We start from the raw sequence: 17,027 nt of genomic DNA, 5'->3' as shown, positions 1-17,027 counted from the left end.
CGTGATCTGGAAGCTCCGCAGGAGAATGGGGCGGAAGAGACGTAGGGCGAACAGCTTGGCGACCGTTGTCGGAGATGACTGTTTCAAGAGGGAGGGCCGTTCGAATCGTTCGAATCGTTTTGCAGTCAAAGTATCGCGAGAGTGACTTTTTTTTGCTCTTACTGCCCCGCTATGGAGCTGGCTTCCAGGTCGCTGAGTCAAGAGGGGCTGTTCGGTTCCCTTGTGTGCCTGAGAGGTAAGGCAGAGTCACTTTACCAGCCGGGAGGGCAGGGCGTGACCACGCGTGGCCGGACCCACCAAACGCAAACGGGGCACGCGTCGCGCCCTGGCGCCCCCAATTTGGCAGTGACGTCTGGTGACGCACACCTTTTCCGCTTGAGCTCAGATTTCTGTGACTTTTCGGCGTGCAGCCATCGATCTGGACTGATTGCACACACACCAACCTCGGAACGATGGCAGACAGCAAGGTGAGCTCTGTGGCCGACGCTGGGAGCAGCGCTGCCAGCGACAAGACCAGTCTCCCGTCATCGCCGCCACCGGCCAATGCGGACGGAAAGGACGAAAAGGATGACATTGCTGCTTCTGCTACTACCATAACGCCAGACGAGCAGGTACTGATGGAGGCCGAGGAGAGGCGAGCACAGAAGGCCAATGCGGTGGAAGAGCAGCGACGCATGGCAGCACTGCGGCGCAAGCAGAAGAAGAAGGCCGAGACCAAGGCGGAGCGAGAGGAAAAGGCCAAGGAGCTGGACGAGCTGCTGCGGCAGAGCGCCGCGTTCAGCGACATCCTGACGAAGAAGACGCAGGTGCTGGGCCGGGTGGGCTCCGGATTCGACGGTAAGGCGCTGGGCGAGCACGACCTCAAGATGGCGGCGCAGCCAAAGTGTCTGGTGGGCGGCACGATGCGCGACTACCAGCTGGAGGGCCTGACGTGGATGCTGGAGATCTGCCTTCAGAACATGAGTGGCATTCTGGCGGACGAGATGGGCCTCGGCAAGACGGTGCAAACGATCTCGCTGATCGCGCTGCTGCGGGAGCAGGAGCAGTACCTGGGGCCGCATTTGATCGTGGCGCCTCTGAGCACACTCTCGAACTGGGTCAAGGAGTTCAACATGTGGACGCCCTCGATTCCGGTGGTCATGTACCACGGCACACCGCCACAGCGCAAGGCGCTCTTCAAGGACGAGATCCAGAAGCACCTGCACAAAGGCCGGCCGACGGAGCAGTTCCCAGTCGTCTGCACCAGCTACGAGATCATTCTTCGTGACCGTGCCGATCTCGCCAAGATCAATTGGGAGTTTATCATCATTGTAGGTTGCCCGTTTCCCGTGCGGACAGGCGATACCGGCGAGCCCGTACTAACCAGGTGCAGGACGAGGGCCATCGGATGAAGAACTTTGACTCCAAGCTGTTCCGTGAGCTGCAGACGTTTCGGTCGGCTACGCGGTTCCTGATCACCGGGACACCGCTGCAGAACAACCTGAAGGAGCTCTGGTCGCTGCTCAACTTTCTGATGCCCAAGATCTTTACCGACTGGGAGGCCTTCTCGAGCTGGTTTGACTTTAGCGAGCTGCAGGATGAAGAAGGGACGGCCGAGTTTGTGGAGGACCGGGCGAAGCAGGCGCTGGTCAAGAAGATCCACATGGTGCTACAGCCATTGTTGCTGCGACGCGTCAAGGCGGACGTGGCCAGCTACCTGCCGAAGAAGCGCGAGTACATCCTGTATGCGCCGATGACCAAGGAGCAAACGGACCTGTACAACGCGATCAGTGACAAGACGGTCGACACGCGAAGCTACCTGGAAAACATGGTGGTGGAGCGGCTGACCAGCTCCGAGGCCAGCACGCCAGCGCGACGGTCACGGCCGGTGGAGGCAAAGCCGATCTCGGTGGCGATCCGAAGCAGCTCACGGGCGAAGAAGATGGAACGGGTGGAAGAGGTGGTGATTCCGACCAGCAAGCCGAAGAATGCGTTTGCGATGTTGATGGGTAAGACGGCGAAAGGAAAGCCAGCTACAAGTATGGCGGCTGCTGTGACGCCGGCCAAGAGCGCGAAGCGAAAGGTGTCGCCGGCTTTGGCCACGGAGGTGTCGCTGCCAAAGAGCGCCAAGTCCAGCCGACACTCGACGCCGACGACGCCTGCACGCGGGAGGTCTCGCAGCAGCCGACGGACGACGTACCTCGAGGTGGACGCGTCGGACGAGGACAAGATGTCGGACGCCGAATTTGAAGCGGCGCTGCTAGACGAGCTGCTCTCGGTTCCGGACGGCGAAGATCGGGGACTAGCGCTGTCGGAAGGGGAAATAGAACGGGCACAGACACTGGAGGTGGCGAAGCGGGAGATTGGCAACAAGAAGCTGGGCAACCCGCTGATGCAGCTGCGGCTGGTGTGCAACAGCCCGCACAACTTTTACAATCCCTGGCTGGCGGGCGAGGAGGCCGAGGCGGACCAACCGATCGACGAGAGCATCGTGACAGCATCGGGCAAGATGTTGCTGCTAGACCGACTGCTGCCGTCGCTGTTCGAGCGAGGCCACAAGGTGCTGATCTTCTCGCAGTTCAAGACGCAGCTGGATCTGCTAGAGGCGTACTGTGCGGAGCTGCGGGGGTGGGCAGTCTGCCGGATTGACGGGTCGGTGGCGCACGCAGACCGGCAGTCGCAGATTGAGCTGTTCAACGCGGACGCAGCGCACCGGCTCTTTCTGCTGTCGACGCGGGCGGGCGGCCAGGGCATCAATCTGGCGAGCGCGGACACGGTGATTCTGTTTGACAGCGACTGGAACCCACAGCAGGACCTGCAGGCGCAAGACCGGGCGCACCGGATCGGACAGACGCGACCGGTGGTGGTGTACCGACTAGCAACCAAGGGCACGGTGGAGGAGGAGCTGCTGCTGAGCGCGGACGCCAAGCGGCGGCTCGAGAAGCTGGTCATCAAGAAGGGCGGCTTCCGGACGATGGACCAGAAGATGGCGGACGGCGGGGACGGGTTGACGGCAGCCGACCTGGATGCCGACGCGCTTAAGGCGCTGCTGCTCAAGGACGGCCAGGTATACGAGTTCGCAGGCGACCGAGAGGTGCTGAGCGACCGGGACCTGGACGTGCTGTGCGACCGCAGCGACGAGGCCTATGCCCAAGCAGCCAGCGGCCAAGGCGATGCCGACGCCTTCCGGGTGATCGAGACAGGCGCCGACGGCATCACGGAGTCGTTCAAGAAGCAATGACGGATAGATAGAGAATAAGATTTTGGCTGCACTATGCACTCTTCAACTCACCACTGGAAACTCTCTTCAAAGTACTCGACATGGCCACAGGTCGGTGATCCGAGCAGATCGACGACGGCGCGGCGAGCGTCATCGGCCATGCGAGCAGGGCCACAGGCGACGACAGCCAGCCGGCAGCCGGGCGCGATATTCTTAACAGCGCACTCGACCTCGCCGCGGACGTCTGGCCGCCCGACAAGCAGACGGGCCTGTCTGGGGAGATCTGGGATGTCTGGGAGGGGGAGACTGCCGCTGTTGTCTGCCGACGTGATGTGAACGTCTAGCCGAACGGTGCTGTTGCCATCGAGCAGACCGGCAAAGTCGGTGCGGATGATGTCGACGGTCATGGCGGCCTCGCGAGCGGCCCAGACGACGTGGACAGCACGCAGCCGCGACGCCCTGCCGATACCGCTGAGATGCGAAAGCGGCACGACGACGCCGCTGCCACCGACGACGAACAGGACGGCGTCAAAGGTGGCCAGGGGTGGCGCATGGCCGTAGGGCCCATCGACGAGGACAGGCAGCGAAGCAGGAATGAATGCGGTGGCGGCCTTGTCACGCAGACGGGCGGTGAAGCCGTCGTACGGACGGACGAGAAAGGTCATGGTAGACGGGTAGGGAGTGTGTCCAGCGACCCGAATGGTGGCAGAACTGTCGTCGAGAGCGGAAAAGGAGGAAGAAGGGCCAGGCTTGGCGTCCGGCTCGGCTTCGCCTCCCACCGACGCTACCGTGAATGGATGGCTCTCCCAGAAGCGCCAGCCGTCCAGCACATGCAGATAATAAAACGTCCCCGGCCGGGGCTGGTACAGGCTGGTGCTGTACGGGACCACGAGCCGGACCAAGTTGGACTGGGCGTCGTACGTGGCCGCGGCCCGGACGACATGCCAGAAGCGCGGGTGGAAGGCAAGGATGCGCAAACTGCGGAGAACGCGGTCGGCCAGCCAGACGGCAGTGCAGGTCCAAACGAGACCGTCGAACCGGCCGTGGAAGATGGACACATGGCTGGATGGTCAGCGAAGAGAAGAAGGAACCCTGGAGGAGACAAAGGAAGAAACGACGTACCCCAACATGCCGGCAAGCACGAGGATGGACAAGACAATGTGCAGGACCAGAAAGGCTTCGTAGACATGACGACGCATCCAGTAGAGCGAGAAGCCGAGGAGGAGCGACATGGAGATGGTGGCCTGAGGGTTAGAAAGGGACGAGACGAGACGAGAAGGACACGACAAAAACTCACTACGCCGCCGGTCCACCAGAAGAATATGGCCCACCACTCAACAAAAGCAGCAAGGCCATCATCTGCCGTTTTGGCCGCAGTCAGCAAGACAGCCGAAGACAAGGACAGCAAGTCACTCACTTCGACACATGAGCAGCGTGTAGCCGATCGAATGGATGATGGCCTGCACCGTGGCCACCCGCGCAACCCAACGGTGAAAGTTGTTGAATGTGCCAAAGTCCCAGCCCGTCAGCCAGAGGAGGACATTGTTGCGCATGCCAAAGAGCCAGATGAGCGGGAAGTTGGCATAAGAGACGATGCCGGTGCGGTCTGAGACGTAGCGGAGCAGCTGTTCGTGGACGAGAGGATAACTGGGAGACGAAGAACAAGATCAGCCCCGGAGGACAAGGCCATACAGAGACGAACGAAAAACGGGCCAGAGACGTACTACATGTTTCCGGAAAACGTCTGATAGCCTTGAACGCACGACAGCACGTTGATGGCCACAAAGACGGCAATCGTCAGGCTCTGCACCCGTGGCGGCACCGTGTACCAGCCAAAGTCCTGTGCGCAGCGGTAGCCAAAGGCCGCCGGCAGTGTCACATAGCGCCGCAGCCAGATGCCCGGTCTTCCAGCAACCGCCAGAGGTGAGCTCTTGGCCAGGGCTGCCTCGTCGGCATCGGCATCAGCGTCGGCGTCGAGACCGTCGGCAGCACGTCCGGCCAGCGGCTGGTAGTCGGTACTGCGAGCAACTATCCGCCGGGCAGCTCTCTTCACGACAGCGGCCATGCGGCAGGAGATGCCAACGATAACAACAACCATCCAGAAGAGGAGCATCATGGTGCTGTGGTTGGTGATGGTTGCTTAGTCAGCACAATGTATGGGTACGGAGTCGAGTGGACATACCTGTAGGCGAGATGGTGTTTGTGGACATAGAGCCAGTCATCCTGCAGTGACAACGGGTCAGGCAGGCAAAAAGCAAAAAGGCACCGGACAGAAAAAGAACAGACGCACCAAGGTGTCGTATCCGTTCCGGTACAGCGCTTCAGAGGGCACGACGGCCTCGCTGATGTTGGCCGGTGGAAAGTCGACGTCAGACGGCTGAAGTCGCCGCAGCTGGGCGACATCTTCGTCCGAATAGCCGGAAACGAGGTCATGGTATGGTGGCAGCACGTTCTGCTCCGGCTGCCGGCTGCTGTCGCCGACCGTGGCACAGGTCCGATTGAGCCGTTCGATCCCAGCAGCCTCGTGGTAGCCGGCGCAGTAGACGCGCAGACAGAGGTACAGCGACGTCTGCAGAAGGCGGCTGCCGCAGGCTTTTTGCACGCGTCTGCTCGCTGGCGCCACATCGACATACGCGACCGCCCCGACGACCATCTGGCAGGCGTCGGAGCAGCGGGCACGGTCGCTGCGCGGGCGTGGCCGCAACGTCTCGCCATCGTCGTCTTCGTCGTCATCGTCGGGAGCATTCCGTGGACGGAGCTGGTGTGAAAGCGGCAAAGACAAAAAGGAAGGCGAGAAGAGGTCGGAAAGATCGGATGCCGTCAGCCCATCTGGCACTTCCAGCCAGCCATCGACAGGACTGCCCAGACTCTCGACTCGCTGCTGCTGCTGCTGCACATCCGCGGTCACGCCCGTCCAGCAGACCGCCAGCAGAATCCACAAAAGGCAGGTCGAGGACGTCATCCAGCCTCTTTCACGGCTACTGCTGCTGCTACTCTTCCTCTGGTCCATTGCAGGTCGCTTGTGCGTGCAGACAGAAGCAGGTGGGAAATACGGTTCGCTCTAGCTCCCTGTCCGCTCGGGAGATGGATGAACAAATGCAGACTCGTCATGGGGCGGATGAGGAGCAGACAATCGCAATGGAGAGAAGCTGCCCTGCGCCAAGATCGCACGGAATCTAATCAGATCCGTCTTTCCTCTATGATTGGCTAGTCGGCACAATAGTGGGTCCTCCCTGCATCGGATTGGCTCCCGGTGTCTTGGCCAACAGTGGCACTCGGCGCAAGTCGGCTGGCCGTTGCAGACCAGCGGCGGCGAGGTAAAAACAATTCAATTCACTCGGCTCGTGTGGCCGTCTCCAAGCACTTCTGGCAGTGTGCATTGAAAGCACAGGTATCTTCGAATTTGCCGCAACACCCCTTGCACAGGTCCTAGCTCAGACAGCCTTCCACGAATAAAAAGAAAGTGAAAAAAGAACCAGAAAGAAAAGGAAGAAAGAAAAGGACAAAAGAAAAGGACAAAAGAAAAGGAGGCAAATAAAAGTATGCACAAACAGGGAGCGGAACAGGTTCGGGTACAGCTGTCTCACCCCAAGCTCAACGGGACCTCTGAGTCGTGCAGGGAGCCGAGCGACTGTCGTGCCTTTCCGTCAGCCGTTGTCAGCATGGACGAGACCTTGGGAGAGCCGACGAGCGTGCTGTCGGTGGCGGTAGTAGCCAAGGTCGTGGATCGGGCGCGGTCTCGGTCCCAGCCTCGGTCGTGATAGGTGTCGGGGCCGGCGCTGATCATCACGGACATGCCTATATCCCCAATGCCGAGGCTCTGGTGGCGCGGCAGGATAAAGGCATTATTGGGTGGCGTCCGTGGCATCCACGACGGCTGGGGCAGCTGTGACGGCTGCGACGACACCGACGACAGCATGACCACGTCGACCGTCTTCTGCGACCACTGTCTGTGGGCGGATCGGTCGGACCGATCGGACCGGCCGAGCCGGCTGAATTTCAGTCTGCGCATCCGGCTCGAGCTCAATGATTGGTCTCGCGGCAACTGTTCCTCGGTCGGCCGGCTGGACTGGCTGCTGTGGAGGTGGAACAGGTCCGGCATGACACGGACGATGAGCAAGCGTAGCGGCGGCAGCGACACGCAGACGATGCCGATGGTGCACTCGGCAATGGTCCACATGACGGACGAGACGAGGTCGTCTGTTGGGTCAGCAGGTGTGAAGTGTGGTGTGCGGATGAAGAGAGGGCATCTCACGTGTGACGTCGACCGGGTCTGACAGCAGATGCAGGTAGGCCAACCGGACGATGGCAGCGACACAGGCGCTGTAACGTCAGCGGGTGCATAAAGGAGGAGGGAAGAGGAAAAAAGATTGAAACAAAAGAAGGAAAAGGGAAAAGGGAAAAGGGGAAAGGGGAAAGGAAAAAAAAAAAAAAAAAAAAAGAAACCTACAATCCGCCCAGAAAAAAGAGCACCGAGATGAGCAGCTTCTGGCGCAATGGCAGCTGTAGCCGCCAGAGGAGCGGGATCGGTATGACGCAGAGCATGATGTCGGTGACCACGCTGATGGCCGTGCTGGCGTACAGAAAGTCGACAAAGGTGTAGCATTTGGCGCCGACATAGGTCACGTCCCAGGCCGCGTGCACGGGTAGGCATTCGAAGATGGTGGCCGGCAGCGCTGCGATGCCGAGGCCGGTGCTCACGGTTGCCGTCCCGTACATGAGCACCTTGAGCCGGCCGTGCGGATCAAAGATGTAGACGTACGACGACACGATTGAGAGTTTGGTGAAGCAGATGGCCAGGGCGTAAAAGACGTTGGCCACGAACATGAACTGGAAGAGTGTCAGCTGTCGCTGTCGGCTGTCCGACCGAACGAATTCCATCTGTACATACCCGGATGCATCTCTTCAGGTGCGGGATGATGGTGACAAAGTCCAGGTTCCAGATGTGCTTTCCGAGACCATACTGGGAGGCTGCAACGGCTGTCAGCATGGGTGGTCCCTTGCACAATGAATCGGCCTGTCTTACCGGCAAGCACGGAGGAACACACGACGATCGTGAAGACGGACGCGAGCACGATCAGGTCTGTGAGTGTCAGCACGTCGAGCTGCCGCTGTCTTTTCTCATGGCTCACTCACAGTCGTCCACCAAGAGACGGCCGATGGTGTGTCGTCGCAGCAGCAGCCGCAGCGACACGATCACGGTGATGAGCGAGATGCAGGTTGCCGGCACCGCAATCACGACGCCCGTCAGCGACGACTTGTCCGACAGGTCGAATTTGCTGATCTCCTCGGGCGTCACCGAGAGCAGCGAGTTGCCGTATGGACGCCACTCGGGCAGGCCGCCTTTGAAAATCATCGAATAAAACACACTGCCGTTTCAGGTTATTGCCTGGATGTTGTGTTGTTTGGAAAGAAAGTAAGAAAAGGAAAAAAACTATCCTCTGGTCAGGACAAGAAAGACACAACAGAGATAGAGAAAAGAACGACAGTAGGCGGTGCTGCAATGCAACGGAGCCCGGACACCTTCGGTTGGATCCAGGCTCCGTTTCATCCTGCCAGAACTATGGTTTGGACAGCAATAGTGGTGTCTGGCGCATCCCTCTGTCGGGACGTTTGTCACAAGAATCAGCAGAGCCTCGATGCCGGCCGGACTCTGGACTAGTACCACACTCTATCTTCAGACTAACCCAGTACCCGTGCCACGCTCCACTGCTTGGATTTGCAAAACGCGCACCAATTAAGTTGGCGCGTGGCACGGCGAGATATCCCCTCCCGGGCAATCTCGCGCAGGAAAAACGTGGTGGCCACATTGTCCCCTCCCCCATCTCGGCCGATCTGCTCATGATGTGCACTACGGACGGCATCGTAACAGAAGAGGAGCTGGCAGGCAACAGGGTGCTCAGCTGGCTGGCTGCTGTCCACTTCGTCGGAACTCGCCCGCTCCCTTCAACCTCTTTCTGCCTTCTCGCCTCTCCTTTCCTTCTTTCTTTTACGACTCTCGTCCCTCCTTCTTGCCTTATCTTTCCCACCTCTGAGTTCTTACATCCGAGCAGTCACAATGCCCTCGTATTAGAGTTATTCGACATCCCCTGACACAAGGGGTGCAACCTCCTCAAAATAAGAAAGACCACTTGCGTTGCTCAATACTCAAACCCCGTGTACAGGGGTTCCAACGGCTCCCTAAGCTTGCCTCAACTCGGAATAGGGCTGGTTCGCTGGGATGTCAATGCGCTGCATCGCCTTGAACAATGCAAATACCTCGCGACACTTGGACAAAGAGGAGCAAGTGCGAGCTGTCTTTGGAACGAAATCGTCAAATTGTGGACCAACTATGCCAACCGATTGTTACCTCAGCCCTTTGCCCTCTTCTCTTTTTCCCCTTCCCTTTCTTTTTCTTTCAATGTCGATCTCTCTCGGTCGCGCTACTGCGCGCTGTCCAAGGCATCACAGCGAGCTGATGCAAAATCGCACAACATCCAGCTATTTTTACCGCTCTGAAATGGAGCTCAATACTACCGGACCGCGACCCTTTTTGGGGACTATTGAAAGCGATCAACAGCCGGGTCGGGAAATTAGTATTGCTGCGACTGCCCACTTGGGGGACCGTTCCCGGTCGCGGCGTGGCTGAGAAAATTGCCAAGGTCGCAACCACTACAGATTCCGGCCGAACCCAATATTTGAATCCCGCATTTCACATGCTTCTCGGCGCAGCATCCCGCACTGCTCTCAAGACCGCCGAGTCTGGCCCATGCTGTTGCTGGTTAGTGACGATGAAGCGCTGCTGCTCACGGGCCGTCGCGTGCTGCCGATAGCCCCCCCCTTGCTGAAGAAGCTCTTGGCCGACCAGCCAGTTTTGGTCGGCTGCGGCGCCAACATCTCCTGCTGCAGCGTCTCCGTTAGGATATGTGACTGTGGAAAAACACCGTAGCGGCCCTTGCTGTCGGTGCCGGCCCAACACCAGTAGTCCGCGTACAGGCACTTGACGTTAAAGATCGTCTCGCCCTTGTCAAAGTGGAGCCAGACAGAGGCAGCGTCACTATTGGCGCCATCGTCATCTTCGTTCACGCCCTCGTCATCGCTGTCGTTCCCTCGCCTCCCGCTCTTGCCGCCTTTCCCTTCGTGTCCACCTCTTGTACTGCCTGGTGCTGCCTTGGGCTTCCACTTCCACCTCGCCGTCACCTTCATCCCGCTACTGCTCTCCATCGGGATCTCGCTCTTCCGTGGCGGCTCAATCTGCACGGCCTTGGCTGCAAAGGCGCCCACGAAGCCGTCGTGCCAGCCCAAACACCACTTGCCTTCCCACGCCTCTGGAAACATGAGCCCGACGATGCGTGCGCCTGCCAGAAAGTGCAGCATGTCCTCGGTATATCTAGGCGGCCGCATCAGCTTCTTCGACCCGTACCGCTGCATGTGGTCGCACACTGCCGTAGCCACAGCTGCTTGACCGACCGTCGGGGGTACTGGTATAGGCATGGGTGACCGCACCAGGTGCAGGTCGAAATCGTTGGCCAGCTCCGAATCCGGCTCAGCCATCTCGCCATACACAACACTGATGCCAGGCACGGCTGGCAAAGGCTGTGGGTGGCGGGCCAGGTGCAGTAACAGATGGTCGGGCGTCGTGAAGACGGTGGCATCGCCCTCTCGCACCGTAGCGCCAGCCTGTACGCAAAACACGCATGCATAGTTGCTCTCAGCCTGGCGCTGCGACGCCAGATGGTTGCTGAGGTGTGACTTGTAGAGCAGGCGCAGACGAAAACGCACCCCTCCCGCCTTGGTGAATGTGGCCTCGGCTGAATGTCAGGTCAGCGTCGGCTGCAGCAGAGACAGTCAGGAGGGCATAAAAACGGTAGATACACACGCTTCTTCTCCATATCGAGCCGAACCTCCTCGTAGTTGTGGGCATAGCCACAGTCGACGCAGCGGCCGATGGTTGTCTGCTTGTTCTATTGCATGTCAGTCAAGCCACACTCACAGGCATCGAAACAAGACGAATCGCGTACTGCAACATAGCCACCCTGCTGCTTGATTCCCTGCCAGTGTCCGCCCAGCCGGAACGACTCGGCGCCCTGGCAAAATCCGCCCAGCTTGACGAAGCTACTACTGGGCCCGATGCTGCAATCTGGTTCACGCACAAACCCGCGCGTTATCGGAAAATCCAGGCTCGTTCCTGTGTCAGCCTCCGATCCGCCATGCAACCCGGCGTTCGAGCTCTCTTCCGCCAACATCAAGCCGTTGTCATAGTGGCTGTCTGAGGGGGCCGACGGCAGTGTAGCCGGCAGCAGACTGAGCGGTGCCGGTACGCTCATGGCCGACGACTGCAATAACTGACCCGGCGTCTGATCCGGCTGCTGGTACGGACGATGAAATGAGCCAGTCCAGTATTCTCCATCCCGCACCTCTTCCTGCTGTGGCGCCAGCTGGTGTGACATTGGAAGGCTGATTGGCGGCATCAAGGGTGATGGGTCGAACCGAATGAAGTCCTGTATGCTCTGGGAAGGCATCAGAGGGGACAGCGCTGGAGATGGCAACACACTGGTGGAAGACAAGATGTTCCGCTCAGCTCGGCCTGAGAGCGCGGGCGACGACACAACTGACTGGACAGACTCGGCCGACGGGACCGACCGGATAGGAGGCAGGCTAGGGGAGACGAAGGGTGGTGGGAGGGTGACAGACGTCATGTGTAGGGCGTTGCGCGGATCGCGGGGATCGGTCGCGGGTGGCAGAGCCGGTACGCAGCTTGGCGAGACCATGATGGGAGACCCAGACGTGTAGCTGTTGGCAGTTGAGGGCATGTAGGAGGTGCGCGAGTCGGTCATCCCGCCCGGGCTTCCCAGGCCGTGGTCAAAGACAGAGGCGGCCCCGGAAACAGTCAGCGAGCTGAATCGCGACAGCATCAACGGACTCTCGTTGTTGCTGTATTCCGTAGCCATAGTCTCGCGCGACGTCTTGCCTCGCACGCTGGAGCGCGCGCGTCCCGTGATGGAGGCCTGATGGTTGCGCACCCAAGCGGAGGTGCGCGGGATGGCAGCCGAAGATAGCAGCGGTGACGTGGTAGAGGATAGAGGCTGAGGCGGCGATGGGTGAGATGTAGCATCGATGATTGTAGGCCTGCTTGGGGTGATGCGCACTGCGTCGTTACTGCTAAAGGCATCGTCGCCGACGAAGCGGTCTTCGAAGCCGCGAGAGCTGGATGTCGTCGTGGAGCCTCGCGTGTTTCGGCGCCGAAGATCCAGCAGGCTCTCGAGCCTGCTGGAGCCACTGTAGTTGATATGGGGCGCATCGCAGTCAGGGATGGTGTCCTCGTCGCCCAGGGCGGCTGCCAAGTCGGCTACAGGTGATGTGGGTGTAAAAATGGGAATAGACGTGAGCGCGCGGGGATGCATCGTCGTCGTTAGCGAGGATCGCGGCATCGGTGGCATTGATGGCACCGGGGGTAACGGTGGCAGTGGTGGAAACGTCATTCCCCGGGTCGACGCAATGGTGGCCGCAGCTGCAGCGGCCAGCTGCGAGGCCGTGCTCTCTCGTCGGGGCGACTCCAGCTTGATGCGCTTGGCGTGGTTGATGACGTCTAAAGCCAGCGAGCGCGTGGCTGCCTGCACGGCAGCAAACCGGTCGCCATCAAACGTGTCGGGCTCGATGTAGTCTTCAAAGTCGTACAACAGGTCCTCCAGCTGCAGCCTCTTCTTCTCGATGTCGTCTGGGCATATCAGCACGTGGGCCAGAACGTGTGAAGGAGACTAAAAATACCCACCCTGTTGCAACATCGCTTCCTTGAAGGCGTTGCCATACTTTTCCGCCTGGCCGTCCCAGACAGGCTGCAGCCGTTTCATTGCCCGCTCGCCCTCTTTTACCAGAGCCCGTCCAGCCTTGGCGAGGAGGCTGTTGGCGCCGGCTGCGTCTCCATTGAGATCGTCGCCTGCCTCGCCGATGTTGGCTACGGCCTCGTTGCCACGTTCCGCTACCTCCCGAAACGGGCGGAAGATGAGCTCGTCGGCATCGACACCCATCGTTGCGTATGCGCGATTTGGGGGACCGGGCGACGTGCGGATTCGCAGCTGTGCATCCACAGTCGTCTGCTGCTTGATAGATGTTGTACGGAGTAGAACGAGGCTCGGGGGAAAGGAGCTCCAGCAGGATGGAAAGAGGTGCCCTGTGACCCGCAGGTCTATTTGCTCTGTATCTGCATCACTCTCATCTTCCCCAGTTCTAGGATGCAATCTATGTCGTAAACCGGTGGGGACGGGGGAGTCAAATAATTGCAATAGCACACAAGTGTGAGTGGGGAGAAGGCCGGCCTGAATGGCAATACAGGCTTGATCTAGTTTGGTGAGTTTGCGAGAGACACAGAAGCCAATCGTTCGACCGCGTCAGAGCATGCCGTTGCGGGCACTCGCGGGGTGTTCCTGCGTTTTCGGACTCGTCTTTTCTGGCCAAATCGGTCAGGTCTTCCGTTTCCCTTTCTGGAAGGAGCGAATCATGCAATTAGCATTGTTTTTTCAGAAAGGGGCACCAGTATAGCCCCTCTGCTCTAAGAAGGTCAACTCCCGACGTCTGAGGCCGCAATATTAATATGGTGAAGTAGCATTAGCCAGAAATGGCTGGTGAGGGTCTAGGCGTCGGTCTCCAAACCGAGCTAAAATACTCCGTACAACAGTCGTATTCCCCAACTAGGCTAGCACTACTTGATGGCGCCTTTGCAAGTGTTCTCGAAGGAAATTGACCTGCAGAGGTACTGTATAGCAGGCCCCACGCATAACGGCGCGCGGATGAACGAACAAGTCTATCTGTTGGCGGGTGCAAGTCCTTGCGAGCCTTTGACAGCATCATCCTTTCAGCCTATCTTCAATGTTGCCATGTGTAATGGACAACGTATCTTGGCAGTCCTATCCGCCATATGTATCCATCTTATAACTGGCACTATGGATGGTGCGAGAGGCAAGTCCGTGGCTGCTTGCTGGCATGGGTTTGTCTGGGGAGGCGCTATTGTGGGCGATCTTGTCTAAATGAGATGGCAAATCTGTACTCCATACGGAGTACGGAGTACGGAGCATATTATTACCGTATCGTACTTACGTATGTAGTGGCCCTTGCTCGGATATTTTAAATGCTGGAACGACTTTAGGGACATATTTCCCGGATTACCCATAAGCTACATAATACCGTCCTACACGGGGCCTTCCCAAAGAAGAACATTTAGTACAGCTCAAGGCGAAGTACGGAAACCTCGGGATCCCGTCCGCTCTCCTAAGATGAGCCAGCAACTGTCACATTGGTACTCCGTAGTTGGGTCGGTGACGACCAGCCAATATTGATGTTTTGCCATTTGTGCCATGCACTGGTGGATGTGAGCTATCGGTGTTTTCCAGCGAACATATTCCTAGCCATTATAGACTTAAAGAATTGGATATCATCCTAAAAAACAAACCAAAAACATGGAGAAGGAACCTTGAACAGTTATTTCAGCCTGGCTCTTGGACATGGCGATGCCCAGGTGGCAAAGCCCCACTTTACCTTGCCTTAAGCCATAAATGCATGCCGATAATGCGCTTATCAGAACGTGAAATTTTACACCACCGCAAAGCTCGACCTGACTGCTCACGCCCTCCGACTGGACAAGAGGCAGCACACGCTCGGATTCTTTCTAGACATGGCCACAGCCACGGTGGATGCAGCGGGCGCTACCGCGACCGACAGTGACCCCGTTGTCGCTCGCTACAACGTCTTTCTCAAGCCACAGCTGCCGGCCCACCAGAAGCTGCTGGTGCTGCAGTACCCCAACAGGGTCGACAAGACCTCTCCGCTGACGAGCTCCGGACTGTCCCCGACCGAGCTGCGCGTGAAGCAGGCCTCCGGCATGGTTGAGATCGACATTCCGCTCGACTACAACAACGCCTACGACCGCACCAAAGGCATGGCTTGGGGCGGCGCCCTGGCCAGCTCGACCAAGGCCAAGGCTGGCGGCAGCCACGGCCTGGCCGGCGGCTTTGGCGTCGGCGGCGTGCAGGGCGCTCGGGGGCGGGCGCTGGCTGGAGCAGGAACGGCTGGCGGGCGCTCAGTGTCGACCACAGCGGCCGGTGGCGGTGATGGACACTACGGGTCGCTGGACTGGTCAGAGGCCATTCGTCAAGACCGTGTCCTCCGGTTGCAGACGCTCGGTGGCATGTGTCCGCCGACACGGACAGCCGAAGCCCGCTGGATGATTGGCGTGTTTGATGGCGGTACGTTGGGCTGGTCGATTGCTTATTTGCCTTTCTCTTTTTTTTTTTTTTTTTCCCTTCCTTTCCCTTCCTCTCTCCCTCTAACATCTACAGGAAACCTCCACCTGACACCCGTCAACTCGCTGGTTCATCTTCGCCCGCAGCTGCATCACATCGACGCCGAGGCGGACCTCGACCGCCAGAAACATCGCGACTCTGCCGGAGCTGACGGCGGTGCTGGCGGCCGTGGCGCCGGCGGCCCGGCAGGCGGTCCCGTAGCTCGTGCCATCCACATGACTATCAAGAGCGCTGGCGCTGACGGCGACGAGGTCGTCACTGAGACCATGGCCGATCGGCTGCGGGCCGTGCAGATGGAAAACTGGACGCGATTGACCTACGTCGGCGACGACGACGAGAACTCGTGGGACGTGTACAACCAGACGCTATTTCTGCGCGAGACTGCTGCTGCTGCTTCTGCTTCTGCTTCTGCGGCTGCCAGCTCGGCTGCCTCGTCGACGGGAGCGACGGCCGGCGCCGACGACGACGACAAGGAGAAGAGCACAGACATCCTCAGCGCGACCGACACAGCCGACGACAAGCCGCTCGTCGCAAAGGTGCCCTCGCTGCGGACGGCCTGGCAGGAGAACGACCTGCTGCAGGCCATCAGCGGAATCCAGAAGCCAGCCGACGACAGCTCGGAAGCAGCTGCCGCCGCAGCAGAGGTCGCTCGACAGACAGCCAGGCTTAAGGCCAAAAACAAGGCTAAAGCCAAGCAGAGACTCGAGGGCAATGCTGCCAGTTCGGCTGAGGCTGTCAGCTCGGCCGCCGTCAAGCAAGAGCTCTCAGTTGCGGACGGACCTGCTCCAATCGCGCGGAGAGGACGGCCTTCCGCCACTCTGCCACCATCTCGTGGACGTGGAGGCAGAACAAGACAGACCGGGCCAGGTCGCGGCTCGGCAATGGACATCGACTAGGCTGGATTTGATGCTTGTTGCATTTGCTGGCGTTGGAACGGTGGCTAGGGATGGATATGAACAGTCGAACCAACATACATTAGGCAAGTATTTTTCAATCGGGGTTTACTTCAGTGCAATGGCGTCTTCACGCATTCTGCGTCTTTCCGCCCAGACATATTCTTTATTTCTCGTTCTTCCTTTGGCATTACAGCTACAGCCGATTTTTTGCCTCCTTGACTCTCGACATGGTTCATTGCTTTGCGATTCTCAATCGGCGGTTTCTCATCAAAGCCAAATCCCAAACCATCTAACATGAATTTCTTTCCTCCCACCCCCCCTTCTCCCCACATCATTTATCCAACCAGAGTCAATAAAAAACGCTCTGTGTATGGTGGAGGCTCTGCCCCTTTCGTTGTTTCGGATTTTTCTTTGAAAAAGAACAGAAATAATCCAGGTTCCACGGGAAATCATGGTAATCCCTTTGGCAGTCACCAGGGACTGGTCGTGATATGATCGCATGCAGTACATAGCTGCCTTTTGCCGTATCTTTCGCTCGAACAACAGTTTCAAATCCTTGCTCCCCCTTCCTGTTTTTTTGGGTGTCTCGTCTTGACTAGGTCGTTTTGATTTTTTTTCGGGTTTCTTTTTCCATTCTTTGTGTTTGTTTGCATCTGA

At 58.7% G+C, this 17,027-nt stretch overlaps 5 protein-coding genes across 5 annotated transcripts; 2 read left to right on the top strand and 3 right to left on the bottom strand.

Annotated features, from left to right (window-relative positions):
• Positions 1-452: 452 nt before the first annotated feature.
• On the top strand, positions 453-3,220 carry CMQ_3282 (snf2 family helicase ATPase; the record flags this gene model as incomplete). Its single annotated transcript, XM_014319220.1, has 2 exons — positions 453-1,310; positions 1,373-3,220. 2 exons carry the CDS (start codon positions 453-455, stop codon positions 3,218-3,220), a joined length of 2,706 nt encoding a protein of 901 aa, XP_014174695.1.
• A 47-nt stretch (positions 3,221-3,267) lies between these two features.
• Positions 3,268-6,209, bottom strand: CMQ_3544 (plasma membrane ferric-chelate reductase; the record flags this gene model as incomplete). The annotated part of the gene is made up of 7 exons (XM_014319482.1): positions 3,268-4,261; positions 4,322-4,443; positions 4,497-4,558; positions 4,617-4,846; positions 4,924-5,319; positions 5,382-5,422; positions 5,490-6,209. 7 exons carry the CDS (start codon positions 6,207-6,209, stop codon positions 3,268-3,270), a joined length of 2,565 nt encoding a protein of 854 aa, XP_014174957.1.
• A 573-nt stretch (positions 6,210-6,782) lies between these two features.
• On the bottom strand, positions 6,783-8,555 carry CMQ_3528 (plasma membrane protein; the record flags this gene model as incomplete). Its single annotated transcript, XM_014319466.1, has 5 exons — positions 6,783-7,472; positions 7,673-8,029; positions 8,091-8,170; positions 8,226-8,282; positions 8,336-8,555. The coding sequence occupies 5 exons, from the start codon at positions 8,553-8,555 to the stop codon at positions 6,783-6,785; spliced, it is 1,404 nt and encodes a 467-aa protein (XP_014174941.1).
• Positions 8,556-9,925: 1,370 nt separating this feature from the next.
• Positions 9,926-13,206, bottom strand: CMQ_3672 (uncharacterized protein; the record flags this gene model as incomplete). Its single annotated transcript, XM_014319610.1, has 4 exons — positions 9,926-10,989; positions 11,058-11,133; positions 11,200-12,896; positions 12,951-13,206. The coding sequence occupies 4 exons, from the start codon at positions 13,204-13,206 to the stop codon at positions 9,926-9,928; spliced, it is 3,093 nt and encodes a 1,030-aa protein (XP_014175085.1).
• Positions 13,207-14,846: 1,640 nt separating this feature from the next.
• On the top strand, positions 14,847-16,370 carry CMQ_4152 (sulfite reductase beta subunit; the record flags this gene model as incomplete). The annotated part of the gene is made up of 2 exons (XM_014320090.1): positions 14,847-15,417; positions 15,511-16,370. 2 exons carry the CDS (start codon positions 14,847-14,849, stop codon positions 16,368-16,370), a joined length of 1,431 nt encoding a protein of 476 aa, XP_014175565.1.
• Positions 16,371-17,027: the final 657 nt, after the last annotated feature.

Source organism: Grosmannia clavigera (genome assembly GCF_000143105.1).
Source record: "Grosmannia clavigera kw1407 unplaced genomic scaffold GCSC_113, whole genome shotgun sequence".
Lineage (NCBI taxonomy): Eukaryota > Fungi > Ascomycota > Sordariomycetes > Ophiostomatales > Ophiostomataceae > Leptographium > Leptographium clavigerum.
The sequence above is the reverse complement of the archived record's forward strand: the minus strand, read 5'-3'. Positions and strand labels throughout refer to the sequence as shown.